Source organism: Pinus tabuliformis, chromosome 4_1, assembly GCF_031772625.1.
Source record: "Pinus tabuliformis cultivar Carrire ecotype Pingquan chromosome 4_1, CPIR1, whole genome shotgun sequence".
NCBI lineage: Eukaryota > Viridiplantae > Streptophyta > Pinopsida > Pinales > Pinaceae > Pinus > Pinus tabuliformis.
The window spans coordinates 702,357,915-702,372,908 of NC_142303.1; the positions used below are offsets into that span (position 1 = coordinate 702,357,915).

The 14,994-nt window shown below is 39.2% G+C and overlaps 1 protein-coding gene across 1 annotated transcript; it reads right to left on the bottom strand.

The window, feature by feature from the left end:
• Positions 1 to 8,205: 8,205 nt before the first annotated feature.
• On the bottom strand, positions 8,206 to 10,164 carry LOC149178081 (uncharacterized). The gene has a single exon (XM_089421972.1). The coding sequence runs from the start codon at positions 10,162 to 10,164 to the stop codon at positions 8,206 to 8,208; it is 1,959 nt and encodes a 652-aa protein (XP_089278098.1).
• Between the last annotated feature and the right edge of the window lie 4,830 nt (positions 10,165 to 14,994).

Sequence of the window (14,994 nt, forward strand, 5' to 3'; positions counted from 1 at the left end):
GGCACTCCTAAGGGAAGTGTGGTAATTCTGCTTATGATTTTAGGGGTGAGCTCTATGGAGAGACCTCTCATGACAACAGTGACATGGGTCCTGGTCAGTGGAATGAGGGAGAGAGCAAAATCTCTGGCTACTTCATCATCATACCCCCTCAATTTCTCAAAGTACCCCATCCAATTATGCCTTGTGGATATTTCTTGCACAAGAGGGTGTTGGTGAATTCTCATAGTGTTGATGCTCTCCCTTCTATTAAACCCCCCTGTCATTTTGTTTAGTGAATGGAGGAGCAAAGATGTATAATATAAAATTTTAATGGAGGAAATGTGACTGAAGTTCCTGTGGATACAATTCCCTTATACAACTATCAATTTCAATCAAGCTAGAAGATTTTTTTGTTCCTTTCACTTGGAAAAATGGGAGGAAATGTAGAGCCTACCTCCTTACAATGCTTGATGTATCCAACCCCTATGTTTCCTCCTCTGAAATAGCTCACTGCCAATCCTGTAGACTTCCTAACTGTATCCTGTATGATTCCTGTGGGATTTTGTAGGATTCCTTGTAGGATCCTATAGGAGGTCTTGTGTAGGAAAAATTGAAGTTTCCCTCTCCTATAGGTTGCTTGAGGACCAAGAGCGACTTTTCTAGAATGAGCCTCGAGAAGATGAATCCATGTATGCATGGGGACCAACATTTATTTCCTCTTATTGTTGATTTGAGTGAGGTGGTGTGCTGGTAGCCAAGGTACGAATTTCTATTTTTGGACTGTTGGTCCCCACTACCACATCATCATTCCCCTCACCTCATAATCAAATCCCACTTTAGGAATCCATAGTCTCAACTGCTTTCAACCTCATCCTTCGTTTCTTTGACTTGACTGCTGCCACCTGTGTGAGGACTAACTTCTTTGTCCTCATTGACTAAACGGAGGTGGCCAAGTTAACTGGCCACCTTTCGCTTACAAACCAACTCGTTCACAATATTTACATATTTTGATTACATTATGCAAATGAGAGAGTGAAGTGAGATACTTACCCGTGGGAACAAAACCTTGCTGCAGTTTGTTGAAGAAATGAGGTGTTTGTTGTATGTTGGCTGCATGTGATTTCTCTCTCTTTTTTATATATTGTCCTTTGATGATTTTCTTGTTGTGCATGTACCTGGTGTTGAGGGTGATGATGTTGTTGCTGCTCTGGAGGAGCTTCTTCTGCCCTTGGATCTCCATGCTTGAAACTTGCTGCAACCTATGATTTTTGTTTTGTGGGATAGGTTGCTACAGGATTTCCTATAGGATGTCCTGTAGTTGCTTCTCCCTCAAAATTTTTAATCATATTCTACTGCTAGGACCTGAGGATGATGAACATGGATAGAGAGGAGGTCTAGGGGTGTGTGAATAATGAAAAATAACCTTCAGGTGTTGTTCCCCTTGCTCTTTGTCTCATCTTTTTTCTCTGTTTTTTTTCTTGAAAACTGTAAAAGAAAAAATGAAAACTGATTTTTTTAATGATGAATGCAGGGGTGATCAAGGTGGAGAGTGGTATGGTAATGAGATGGTGATGTAGGATTTTTTTTTGACATGGACAGGTCATTTCCTTGCCATAGGGTTTCTTCCTTTAGGATTCCCAAGCCACTGTAATTCCTACATGATCATCCTGTAGGTTTTCAGGGGATCTTGTAGGTTTACAGGGAATCCTGTAGAAAACACATAACCCTTGAAAACTAAGTCAAATGAGTGAAAATATGAAAGGAATGGTAGAATGGTGAAGGCTAACGAATGGAGAAATAAAAATATGAGTTGAAAAGGTCCATTTTTTATTCTCCATTGCTGCTCTGATCGTCCTCCTGCTGACCTGCAAACAACATTTTCATATTTTTCTTTTCTCTCTTTTTTTATTTTTTTGTTTTTAAACAACTAATCTGCCTCCAAGAGGTTTTCTTTCTAGTTTCTTTCGTTGGGTGCCACAAGAGAGGTTTTCACCCAGAGATCTTTTTATTTCTCCTATTTTTTTTTGTTTTGACACCATTGGGCTGCCTCAAGAGGTTTTCAACCCAATAGTGGGACTCAGGCGCCTCATGGAGGTTTTCACCTAAGTCTCCTTATTTTCTTTTTTCTTTTCTCAGTGACTTGATGAAGCAAGAGCTGGGACTTGCTCCACCACCATCACTATTTTGTTGATACCATCTATGAAGTCTTTCTTTAACAATGGCCTTTTGTAAACTTTCAATCTATGTCCATTAACAAGTAAATGAATGGCCTCTGCATCTATGGTTCTGATTTGCACTGAACCATTATCATGACATCTCTCTATAACATAAGGCCCTAGCCATCTAGTCCTTATATTCCCTTAAATTATTTATATCTATAATCATATAACAAAGCCCAATCACCTTCTTGAAATTGCTTATCCCTAATGTTCTTATCATGCCATATCTTCCTCTGAATTTGAGTTACCTCTGTGTGTAGGAGGGCCTGAATTAAGCCATTCAACTGAAGAAATCTCTCTTTTTGTGCATTGCTAAGATCTAGATCTAGTTGGGCTTCCATCCTCAATGTATTATACTCAAATTCAGTGGATAATAGGGTCTTCTTCCCATAGACCATCTCATAGGGTGTGAATCCAATGGTGTCTTCCAAGTGGTATTATAGGCCCAAGTGGCCTCAACTAGTCTATCTGCCCAATCTTTTCTGCTGCTGCTAACTACTTTGGTTAGAATGCCCTCCAACACTCTATTGGTCACCTCCACTTGCCCATTATCTTGTGGGTGATAGGGAGTGGAGGTTCTATGCCTAATCTTGTGTTGGCTTAACAAGTCTTCAATCACATTCGTGGTAAACTAGCTGCCTTGATCGGTGATCAGTTCTCTAAAGTACCCAAACTTGTAGAATACATTCTCCCCTAAGAACTCAACCACCTTCTCCTCTGTTGCTTCCTTGATTGCCTTGGTTTCAACCCACTTAGTCAGATAGTCAATGCACACAATGATATACTACTTTTTCTTGGAAGGAGGGTCAATAGGCCCAATGAAATCCATGCCCCACTTGTCAAATGGCTCGAAAGTCACTTGAGGCTGCAGAGGCATTTCATCCCTTGGAGTATGCTTTCCCATCCTTTGGCACCAATCACACTGACTATTATATCTTTTCACATCCTGATGAAGAGTGGACCAATAATAACTAGCTTGTAACACCTTGAATGTTGTCCTCTTTGCTACAAAGTGACCTCCACGAGGCCCATCATGATAGGTCAAAAGGATTTCAAAGACTTCCTCCTCCCTAACACATCTTCTCAGAATTTTATCTAGGCCTAGTTTGAAGGTGTTTCCCCAATCCAAGTGAATGGGGCACTCTTCCTCACATTCTTGCTTTTCTCTTTGAAAGGAAAGTTCGGTGGGCACTGTGCAGATACCAAATAGTTTGCTATGTCAGCAAACCATGGAGAGAGAACTAAAATGGATAATAAGTGTTCATATGGTAATTGATCATCAACCATTCCTTCCTCACCTGCAGGCAAAGTTAATCTGGACAAAAAATCTGCAACAACATTTTCCTTGCTGGGCTTACCAACAATAGTTAGATCAAACTGTTGTAATAAAAGTAACCGTCTAATAATCTTGGCATTCACATAAGGTTTATTCATTAAATATTTGATTTCAGCATGGTCAGTATGTACAAATGTTTGATAACCTATAATTTAATGCCTAAATTTGTTCAATGAATTCACAACAGCGAGGAGCTCCTTTTTGGTCATTGTGTAGTTCATTTCGACCTTTGACAGATTCTTACTGATAAAGTAAATAGCATAAGGCAATTTTTCATTTATTTGGCCTAGAGTTGCTCCTATGGCTTTGTGTGAGGCATCAACATGTATATGAAAAGGAAGGGCCCAATTTGGGCCTCAGAGAATCGGTGTAGTGGTTAACTTGTCCTTCAGGGTGTCTAGGGCCTCTTGACAGCTTTTTGACCATACAAACTCAGAGTCCTTGTCCAACAACCTAAATAAAGGAGAAGATAACTTCCTGAAGTCTTTTATAAACCTTCAATAGTATCCATCTAACCCTAGGAAACTTCTGACATCTCTCTGCTTTTACGGAGGTGGGACCCTTTGGATGATAGCTATTTTGTTTGGGTCCACCTGCAATCCTTGCTGGGATATTGAATGACCTAGCACAATCCCTGTAGTCATCAAGAACTCACATTTCTCAGGACTAAGGGATAGGTTCATTCAATGCATTTGTTCAACACCTTACCTAAGTTGGATAGAGCCTCCTGGAAATCACATCCATAAGGTGTAAAATCATCCATATAAATCTCTACTGCATCATGGACTAACTTGGCAAAGATACTCAGGACTGCTCTTTGGAAAGTGGCAGGAGCATTGCATAGGCCAAAAGGAAGGACCCTATAGGCGAAAGTACCACAGGGAAAAGTGAAGGTGGTTTTATCCTGGTCTTCCGGGTTAATCTGGATTTCATTGTACCCGCTGAATCCATCTAGGAAAGAGAAAAAATTTCCCTGCCAGGCCATCTAACACTTGGTCGATGAAGGGTAGAGGGAAATGGTCCTTCTTTGTGGCTTTGTTTAACTCTCTGTAATCGACACAAATCCTCCACTTACCATTTTTCTTTGGGACCAACACCAAAGGAGATACCCACTCACTGTTGGAGATAGGGTAAATGAATCCTGCATCTAGCAGCTTTTGCAGTTCTTCTTTGACTATATCTTTGAGAGTTGGATTCATCCTCCTTTGGGGTTTCCGGATTAGTTTACACCCTTCTTTGATATAAATGTGGTGAGTACACACAGAGGGGTGCACTCCCTTCATTTCTTTGTAACTCCAAGCAAAGGCATCCAGATGTTCCTTTAGCATGTTGCACAACTTTTCTCCTTGGTGGACAGAAAGAGATGGGTTGATCTTCAAAGTTCTCTTGGGGCCGAGTTCTATGGTTTTGACACAGATAGGGTTGGAATCGGCTAAGCATAGATCAATCTGATGGTTTTTCTAGGTTTACTTTACTACTTCTTCTAAGGACAATGTGCTAGGAGTTAGAATTTGGAGTATGTATTCAATCAAATCATCTTCATCTGGTTGTACCCCTCCCATGGTTGTTTCTAAGGTATAGAGTTGGGCGGAATAAACTTCATCTTCTTCTTCCTCCTCTTCTAGCCATAAAGGTAAGTCATGTTCTAGAGATGGTTGGGCAGGAGGATATAGGACTGACTCCTTGGACATATGCCCATTCTTGATAGCCATATTCCCAACCCTGCAAAAAATGTAAGCATTGGCAGTGGCTAGCTAGGGTCTCCTAAGGATGAGAGGGTAACCAATAAGCTTGACCTTAGGCTAGAGAATTAGGAATTCTACAAGGTATTCCCAAGAGTCAATGGAGACCATCACAACCTCCATAATCCCCTCAAGGGTCACTGTGGAGTGATCTGCAAGTTGCACGACCGTTGTGATCTTTCTCAATGAACCCTGGAGGTTGAGCTTGAGCATGGTGTCCTTGGTCATCACATTAATGGTAGACCCAAGATCGATCAAAGTGTGTGGGAAAATGGTGCCATTGATGTGCACATCTACTACAAGGCTTCCGAGGTCCAAATACTTTGGACAGATTACCTACCCCAGAATTAAGTCAGACAGTTGTCCAATGACATTAATGGTAGGGGTATCTCTTCTTTGCCTCCGTGGATGCGTGAATAACTTCTCCTTGATCAACTTGTTGTAAATAGATACATCTTTATAGCTTGGAGAAGTGGAATTTTGACACATAGATTTTTCAATTCTCCCAGAAGTTCAATCTCTTCTGGGGTAGGATGGAGTGGTTGGGTTAATATCTCAGGAAAGGGTGGTGGATTTACTTTAGGCATGCTTTCCTCTCTTTCTTCCTCAAGCTCCATAGGTGTAGGTAGAGGTTGGCTGTCCAGGAGTACCCTCCTAGATCTCAGGTTGATTTCCTGAATCTCCACAGCATAAGCAGGATAGGATGTCTCTCCATTGTATACTTGTTGTGTTTGTCTGTTGTTCGGGTTCAGATCTGGCTGGGCAGGCATCTAGGGTTATTTAGGTGGAGTAGGGTATAAAATTTGTGGTTGAGCAGGTGGTGAAGGTAATAAAGCTGGAGCATTGTTATATGGAGGCCTCAACCCCTAGTGTGGTCCATTCCACTGAGGTGGTGGCAGAGCATATGATTGAAATGACTGGCTAGTTGGCTGGGAATGATACTGAGGTGCAAAGGACCAAGGGGGAGGTGTAGACTAGGAAGGATGAGTAGGGGGGCCCCAAGAAGGTATGGATGTGGTCTAGTTGGCATTGTAATATGCATGGGATGACCCTTGCATGCCCTGCTAGTATGTCCTAGGCCCATGAGGTCTCCTTTGGTTTATGTAGCAGAGATGTTTAATTACCCCTTCAGCTCCTTGATATACTACTTTTAGTCTGGGTAGAGAAGGGAACTTGTCTATGGAGTGGTTTTCTTCACAAACTACACAGATTTCAATAGAATCCAATGGACATTCATTCCTAGGGTGCCTTCTGGTGCATATAGGGCAGAAATTTGCTAAGCCTCTCTCTGCTTCCTCTTGTTTTCTCTTAATGTGCATAGTGTCCATATGTAGGGCAAGGTTTTGCAACATCTCACTCTTAAAATCCTCTAGCATGTTTCCAAGTTCACCCTTGATGGATGAATTGGAAGAGAATGTATTGACCATAGGTTGACTAACCCTACCCTTTTTCCTAGTTGCCCTAGAATGGTTTTTAATGACAGTCTTGATATCCTCATAGGGAAACTAGTAGATATCCCCTCCTGCTAAAAATTTTAGGGTATCCAGAAGATCTTCCCTTACTCCTCTAAGTAGGACTAGCTTTAGTGACTCAGGGTTAAGTATGCACTTGGCCCTTTTGTAGCTAAGCTGGAATATTTCTTCATAATCTTCTAGGGATTCATCGTGCCCTAAGGTCATCCTAAAAATTTCCTCTTTAGTGGCTTTAGACCTATAGTTGTATGCTGAGAAGAGAAAGGAAAGGGGTTTTGAGATAAATATGCTGAATGATGCTGGTTTGGGATGCTGAGCCGACTGCTTGATTGATAACCGACTAGCTGATATTTTAATATTTTATTATTTAATTATTTTGTTTTTATTTAATAATGTGAATGCTTTTAACCTAGATTAATGCTGCACCAATGTTATTATTCTTACTGCGCTCAGATATTACGAATGGCTTTAATTAACAAATTTCATTGATGATTTGAATTTAGTTTTATATTGAATTTCTATTTTAGTTATATGATTGTTAATTTGTTTTAGTTATAATTTTCTTAAATAATTTTAGTTTTATATTGCTTATTATCTTGGTGACATATTTTTCTTAGTTTACTAATTTATTTAACGAGATTTTAAGTTGTTTTATCAATTAAGTTCATATTGTATAGTTCTCATAGCTTTGGTTATAACTAGGTTTTGAATTGAATAAAGCTTCAAGGAATGTAATATTAAGATGTTATGAATAGTTTAATTAACTAATTTTTATTATTGATTGAACTTGGTTTTATATTGCATAAGGTTTCAAGGAGTGTAATGTTAAGATATTACGAATGGCTTTGATTAACAATTTTATTGTTGATTAGAATTTAGTTTATATTGAATCATTATTTTAGTTATATGATTGATGATTTGTTTTAGTTATAATTTTCTTAAATAATTTAGTTATATATTGTTTATTATCTTGGTAACATATTTCGCTTAATTAACCAAGTTATTTAACATGATTTTAAGTTGTTTTATTGTAAAGTTCTCTTAGCTATGGTTTTAACTAGGTTTTATATTGTATAAAGTTTCAAGGAATGTGATATTAAGATACTATGAATAGCTTTAATTAACTAATTATTATTATTGATTGAACTTGGTTTTATATTGTATAAGGTTACAAGGGATGTAATGTTGAGAAGTTATGAAAAGCTTTAATTAACTAATTTTTATATTGATTTGAACTTTGGATTTATATTGAAAGGTTAATTTAGATCTATAATTAATAATTGGCTTTAGATGTAAATTGCTTAAATGATTTAGCTTTATAATGCTTAACAACTTAGTAACATATTTCTAATTTACTAAGATGATAATCTTGGTTTCAAGCTGATTTATAAACTAAGATACCTAAAATAAAAGAGAGGGGAGATAGTTAGGCATGGAATATGAGGGGAAGGGGAATGTTAGGTGGAAGAGGGATAACTTTTTCTAAGAAGGGAGTTCCAATTTTTGCTAATGTCCCGGCCTCCATCCCTATTAAGGTTACTAGGATGCTTAATGATTTCTATTGCTTCACGAATTTTCCGTTTGAACTGGTGCTTTTCATTAGCAATGACTTTGGTGTCTTCCAGGCATATGTGATGGTTTGTTTTTCCTACATGCTCGGCTAAAGCAGAAGAGTGAGTTCTTTCTTTACGGATATCAGCGCTGTGTTCTTTGAGCCTTATCCTCACAGACCTGCCAGTTTCCCCTATATATTGTTTACCACATGAGCAATTAATGACATAAACACCTTTTTGTTGAAGCTGATCTTGGCTGTCCTTAACAGATTTCATATTTTGTTTGATAGTAGACAAAGGTTTGAAAGAGGTTTTGATGTCTTTTTTCGTGAGAATTCTAGCTATTTTGTCGGTGACACCTTGAATGTAGGGAAGGTAGGCATTAGAAGCTGCAGGGTTACTTGTTTTGTTATTGCTGATCCCAGATTTTGCCTTTTTAATAGCTTTGTGGATGTTTTTATTATTGTATCCTAGGTTGGTGAAAGTTCTTTTTAGGTATGTAATTTCTTCATCAGTGTGGTTATCATCTGAAATTCTACAGGCTCTGGTGAAGAGGGTTTGTAGCACCCCCATTTTTTGAGCTGGGTGGTGATGCGAGTCAGCATGGAGGTAATTGTCTGTGTGAGCTTTCTTTCTGAATACTTTATGACCTATGGATCCATCTTTGTTTCTTATAAGGAGAATGTCAAGGAAAGGAATGCAGTTGTTCTCCTCTATTTCCATTGTAAACTTGATGTCTTCAGATATGCTATTGAGATGGTTCAGAAAGTTCTTGAGCTCTTCTTCTCCATGAGGCCAATTAACACATGTGTCATCAACAAATCTGGCCCAGAACTTGGGCTTTAAAGGGTATGTATCAAGGGCCTTGGTTTCAAATTTTTCCATGAAGAGATTAGCAACAATTGGAGAAAGAGGGGAACCCATGGCAACACCTGAAGTTTGCTCAAAGATTTCACCTTGGAAGGAGAAGAAGGTAGAGCGGAGACAAATTTCAGCAAGCTTTGCAGTCTGGGGGTCAGTTACATCTTTGATCACTTGAATGGCTTCATCAAGGGGAATTTTGGTGAAGAGCTGTACTACGTCAAAACTGACCATTTTGTCTTCAGGACCTAATGTTGTGTTTTTGATGAATTTGACAAATTGATTGGAATCTTTTATGTAAGAGCTGGTTTTTCCAACAAGCGGGGCTAGGATGCTGGCGACATATTTTGCTAATTCATAAGTGGGAGATCCTATGGTGTTGACTATAGGTCTTAACGGAACATCTTTTTTATGTATTTTAGGGGCTCCATAAATCCGGGGAGTGATTTCACTGTCAGGGGTAAGGCGCTTTTTTAGTTTATCGTCAAGGTTGGTTTCTTTAATGGTTTTCTTTACTAGTCTAGTAATTCTAGAGATGGGGTTTTCTTCAAGTTTTTTATAGCTACCACTATTATATAAGTGGTCTTTCATCTTGTTTATGTAATCTTCATGATTCATGATGACAGTGGCGCCACCTTTGTCTGCTTTCAGAATGACAATGTCCTTATTGTTTCTTAGATTTCTTATGGCTTCGAGCTGTTGAGGATTTAGGTTTCTTTTAGGAGGTTTAGCTTTTCTTAGGATGACAGCGCATTCCTGTCTAATTAGTTCTTTGTCTTCATTGCTGAGAGTCTTGATTCCGTCCTCTAAACTGCATATAATTTCTTCCTTGGGGATTCTACTGGGGGCTAAGGCAAAATTCAAACCTCTGTTAAGGACCTCGGCTTCTTCCTTTTTTAGCTCATAGGAAGAGATATTGACCACTTTTTTGTTAATGGTTTTCGAATCTGGGTTTTCAACTATTGGGTTAGCTTTCATATTATGGTTCTCGGCATTATTCATTTTGCCGGGTACGGTTTTCTTGGATGAATAATTTCTATTGTTTTTCTTATTTTCTATATTGGTTATACTATCCATATTAATTAAATTGTTCGAATTGCATTCTGCTAAAAAATTATTACTATTGGTCATGACCTTAACTTATTAACCTAGGATACAATAATAAATTTAGGATCTTCACTAGATTTAGGATCTCTCTAGATTTAGAATTGGTAAGTTGGATGTTTTTATTATTGTATCCTAGGTTAATAAGAAATAGAATTAGCTGAGGAGACACCATAAGTTAAGTTGTTGAAGGAAGTTTTCAAATTTGTGTAGGTTTTAACCATGTACAGAAATTACATGCAAACAAATTTTGAAAACAAAAAAATATACAATGGAAATAACATAAAATATACATAAATATTTTCTCTTGGAATGCAAACCAGGAAAAACAGATTGATTTTTCCTTATATTGTGTTTAATTTTACAATACATATATATACTTGCCAAAGCATTCATAAATCCAAATCCATTAACCCTCGATTAGAACATAATTGTAGTTCCCTAGAATAGATCTACAAAATATCATGGGAAAAAACCATCATGCCCAAAACCATGCACGAAAACCATGGGTAGGTCTAGAAAACATCCTTGGGTCCACCCAACTATTATTGGGTCTGCATAATTTTTTTTTTTAAGGCACTACCCCAAACTCCATGCAAGGGGGCTATCACGCCCTTGCAAACCCCCCAATAGGGGGGGCTTCCACTCCCTCTACGACCCCCTCGCTACGCCTGCCGCAACGTAACAACACATGGCACTAGTTGTGGAAAGAATAGAAAACATATCCAACAATTTGTTTCAAATCCTAAGCCTGAAATATCTACCTACACTAGTAGCATTAATCCAAAGGATCTTATGGACTGGATCATAGGGATGGACAAATTCTTTGAATATGAGGGGATGGATGAGGAGTAGAAATTCTAATTTATTGTCACCAAATTGAAGTGACATGCAACTCTATGGTGGGATGGTGTGCAGGTTAAGAGGAAAAGGAAGAACAAGAAAAATATCAAGAGATGGGATAGGATGATTGCAAAGCTCAGAGGTAAGTTCTTACCCAAATATTATCATCTCACTTTATTCATAAAGATGTAAAATCTTATATAGAAGCTAATGTCTATGAGGATTATACAAAGGCGTTTTGCAAAGTAAATATTAGAGAAGACAACTAGATACATAAATGGTCTTAGGTTGGATATTGAAAGAAGATATCAATGTGTTATCTCAGACTACTGTAGAAGAGGCATATCAACGAGCTTTGAAGGTTGAGGAGAAGCTTTCAAGAAATTAGCATAGTAGAGGGAAATTTCTGTTAGAGAAAGAGGACAATAGTAAAATAGAGGGGGATATACGTCACAGAGAGAAGGAGTTATTAGCTTAATCCCACAACAAAATCCAAAATGAGACTTCATAGGATGAAGATCCTTTTGCAAAGGATGCGAGAGAGGTAGAGGAAGAGAAATTCGATGCTACATGTGTGAAAAAATTGGACATATGGCATATGAATATCTAGGATGTTGGGTTGTGTTATATTCTTTCCACAATTTTTTTGGACCATATATTAGGTTGGGCGGACCTACCTATGGTTTTGTGCATGCTTTTCGCACATGGTTTTGGACGTGATGGTTGATGGTTTTCGGTCCATGGTTTTGGACGTGATGGTTTTCGGTCCATGGTATTGGATGCTTCAACATGTATAAATATGTATTGTAACATTGAAAGGAACATAATGAAAAATCAATTTGGTAGTCTCGGTTTTGGGATCCAGGGGAAAATCTTTGTGTATATGTTTTTTATGTGTTATGCTCTCGCATTGTTTATTTTTTGTTCTTAGAATTCGTATGCAGGTAATTTTTGTATGGGGTTAAAACCTACATTTGGTATCAGAGTTGTTTTGGCTTCAAGGGGACGCCTTTATTGCTGAGGGGTTTCACTCGGGCTTGTGGTAGACCTTGTTCAGGGGGAGATCTACGGGATCAATTTTGGTGGTGAAAGAAGATGGCGAGCAGTGGAAAGATAGATATCGAGAAATTTAATGGTCAAAGTTTTGGGTTGTGGAAACTCAAGATGGAGGATTTTTTGGTGGATAAAGATTAGTGGATCATGGTAGATCCAGGTACTAAACCAATGGGAGTGTTTGATGAAGAATGGGAGAAGTTGGATCGGAAGGCAAAGAGCACAACTGATTGTGTGTCTCAGATTCAGTATTGCTGAATGTATAAGGGGAAGCTACGGCTAAGGCTTTGTGGGACAAGTTAGGGACTTTGTGGTGGGCTCCAGTATTGTAGCAATAATGCTACAACTCCTGGGGCTTCCTATCTCTAATTTTATCAACCTGGTAGTTCGTACAAACTTGGAAGCGACGGTGCTGTATGCACAAGTACTAGCTCTTGTCGCAGCTGTCACTTGGTCAGCTGGCACAAGTCCGCTAGGGCTCAAGCCAACTTCTATATGCTCTTAGAAGAAGCTTGCTAAATGATGGACGAAGGCTATCTCAAAGGAAATTAATCTACTTTGCAAAGATGAACTGAAAGCCAACCAAAACATGGAAACCCTAGTAAACCCTAATCTGACTAGCTTAATCTCTATGATGCCATGGTGGAAGTGCAAATGTCTAAGAATGATTCCATTACCTCTAGTAATATGAAATGCATGAACTTAAAATACTTCTATTGAAAAGAACATTGTTTTTGTGTTTTTGCTTAAGTGGTTGGAGTGATTATGAGTTTGTTTCTTATTAGGGTTTGGCTGTGCAGAGGTGGTGCAAAGGGAAGGAAAGCTTGGGAAAGGTCAGGGGGGCTAGGAGAGGTCCCAGGGGATCCCTAGCATCAGTCCACAGAAGTCCACAACGTTCAGATGCTCGGCAACCAAGTTTGCGGGCTCCTACAGGATGTCTGCAGGGGATCCTACAGGAAACTCAGGAATTCTACAGGAAGTCTGCTAACTTCTACAGGATGCTCTACCGTGGGAGTTCTGGGTGATAGTGAAGTGATGGAGCGGTATGGGTGGATAGGTAAGGTGGAGATGGAGCTGTGATGGCTCAGGGACAGAGAAATAAGATGGAGAAAGAGTGCATGAAGTTGGTTGGTGGATAGAAGGATGGAAGCAACGAAAGGTCAAGAAAATGGAGCTACGTGGACAATGGAAGAGTTGGAAGGTAAACGAGCTGAACAGAGGTCGAGTAGGTGGCTTTAGGCGTGGTTTAGAAGAAGAAGAAGGAAAGGGAACGATGCTGAGCAGTGTAAATAAAACAAATTGCTTATGTCTTGCACCAAAAACGAGAATTCATTAACCTGTGCTACCTGTGCTATTAAACAAATGAACAACAATGTAAATCGTGAAGAGAAGTCGTGCATGGAGTTAAAATGAAGAAGTATGGTTCAAGATCAAAGTGCATGGATGGATCTACGATTAAAATGACTGTGTTGCAGCTTGCATGAAAGTAAAAGACTGCGTTTTTTTTTGTGGTTGGGATAGACTGCACCCCAATCTCTAAACAGAGATGGCAGTGAAGGCACTATCAACCTTTTCTTGGAGCTCCAGTGAATTACAAACCTCCTATTCTGATCTAAGCAACTGAAAGTGATTTAACCGTAAGCTAATCCTACTCAATCTCATTAACGAAATCAAATCAGCAGACTGTGTTCTTGAAATGCATATCAAACAAAGAAACAAAGTGCTGGAAAGAAAGGAAAATAACACTACAAGAAGAGGAGGTCTATTGCTCTCAGGTTGGGCCCTAACCTGAGAGCTATAGCTCCCTTAAAAACTCAGAATTAGATCCAAATCTGCTTGCCTTTATTCATAATCAAGAGTCTAATGTCATGCCAAAACTGGCTTACAAAACAAACAAACACCGAGCTGTAACTCGTGCTCAGAAATTACAATAGTAATTCAAAAGGTCAAAAAGCTCCTAACAAAGGCTACGGCCTTCATATTTATACACAATGAAGATCAAGCTGGCTTCCTCCATTTGTGGAGCTTGGCTGTCCAACTGAAAGTCAAACTGCTGTAAAACTGCTGATCCTGTAGAACGTGTTGGCTGCCTTTAAGCTCGGTGGGGAGAGCTGTTGGAGCTCGGAGTTAAGGTGAAAATCACGAGGAAGGTCATCAAGACTGTGGACAACCTCCCTATGAACCCGCAATGTCACCTTTGCTGTCTCCTTGTCTCCATTTGCGTGGTCTTTTGCTCTCTTTAATGCCAAAAACCTGAAATCATCATGTATTAGCCACATAGATATAATGCCTGCCCTTCTTCCTACAAACAACACGAATATACTAAGAAATGAATGCATAAGTGATAAAAGATGAATGGTTGAGCAAGGTAAGTAGGCCAATATGAGCCCAAATTGTACCAAAAATTGGGGCTCATCATCACCCCCCAGCTAAAATATTTGCTCATCCTTGAGCAACTTAGTCCAAATCTTCATCCTTCATTGCTTTTACTGCTTCCCTTACATCCCAAGCCTCTGTGGTAGTGTCCTCCTTGCTCATATGAAACCCTGCTTTCATGTTCACCTCTTCCCATTGTTCACTATCATCCTCCTCTGTATTTCCTTCAGTCAACCCTAGCAGTAGTGGTGGGCTGAGTTTAAGGCCAATCCAGCTGGCCTGGAGGCTTTGCATGGATTTCTTGTAACGGTCTACCCTTGCCAAAGCTTCCCTCATCCGAATTGGGGTGTGGTACTCTCGGATTTTCAAACTGTGTGCCAAGGTATTCCATCTGCGTGTACATGCTTGGGCAGCACTTTCTCCTAACAATCTTTCCATGTCTTCAAAATGAGCTAT

What these genes read in the sequence shown, in the direction of transcription:
- LOC149178081 (XM_089421972.1), bottom strand. Translation starts at nt 10,164, where the DNA reads ATGAATAATGCCGAGAACCATAATATGAAAGCTAACCCAATAGTTGAA.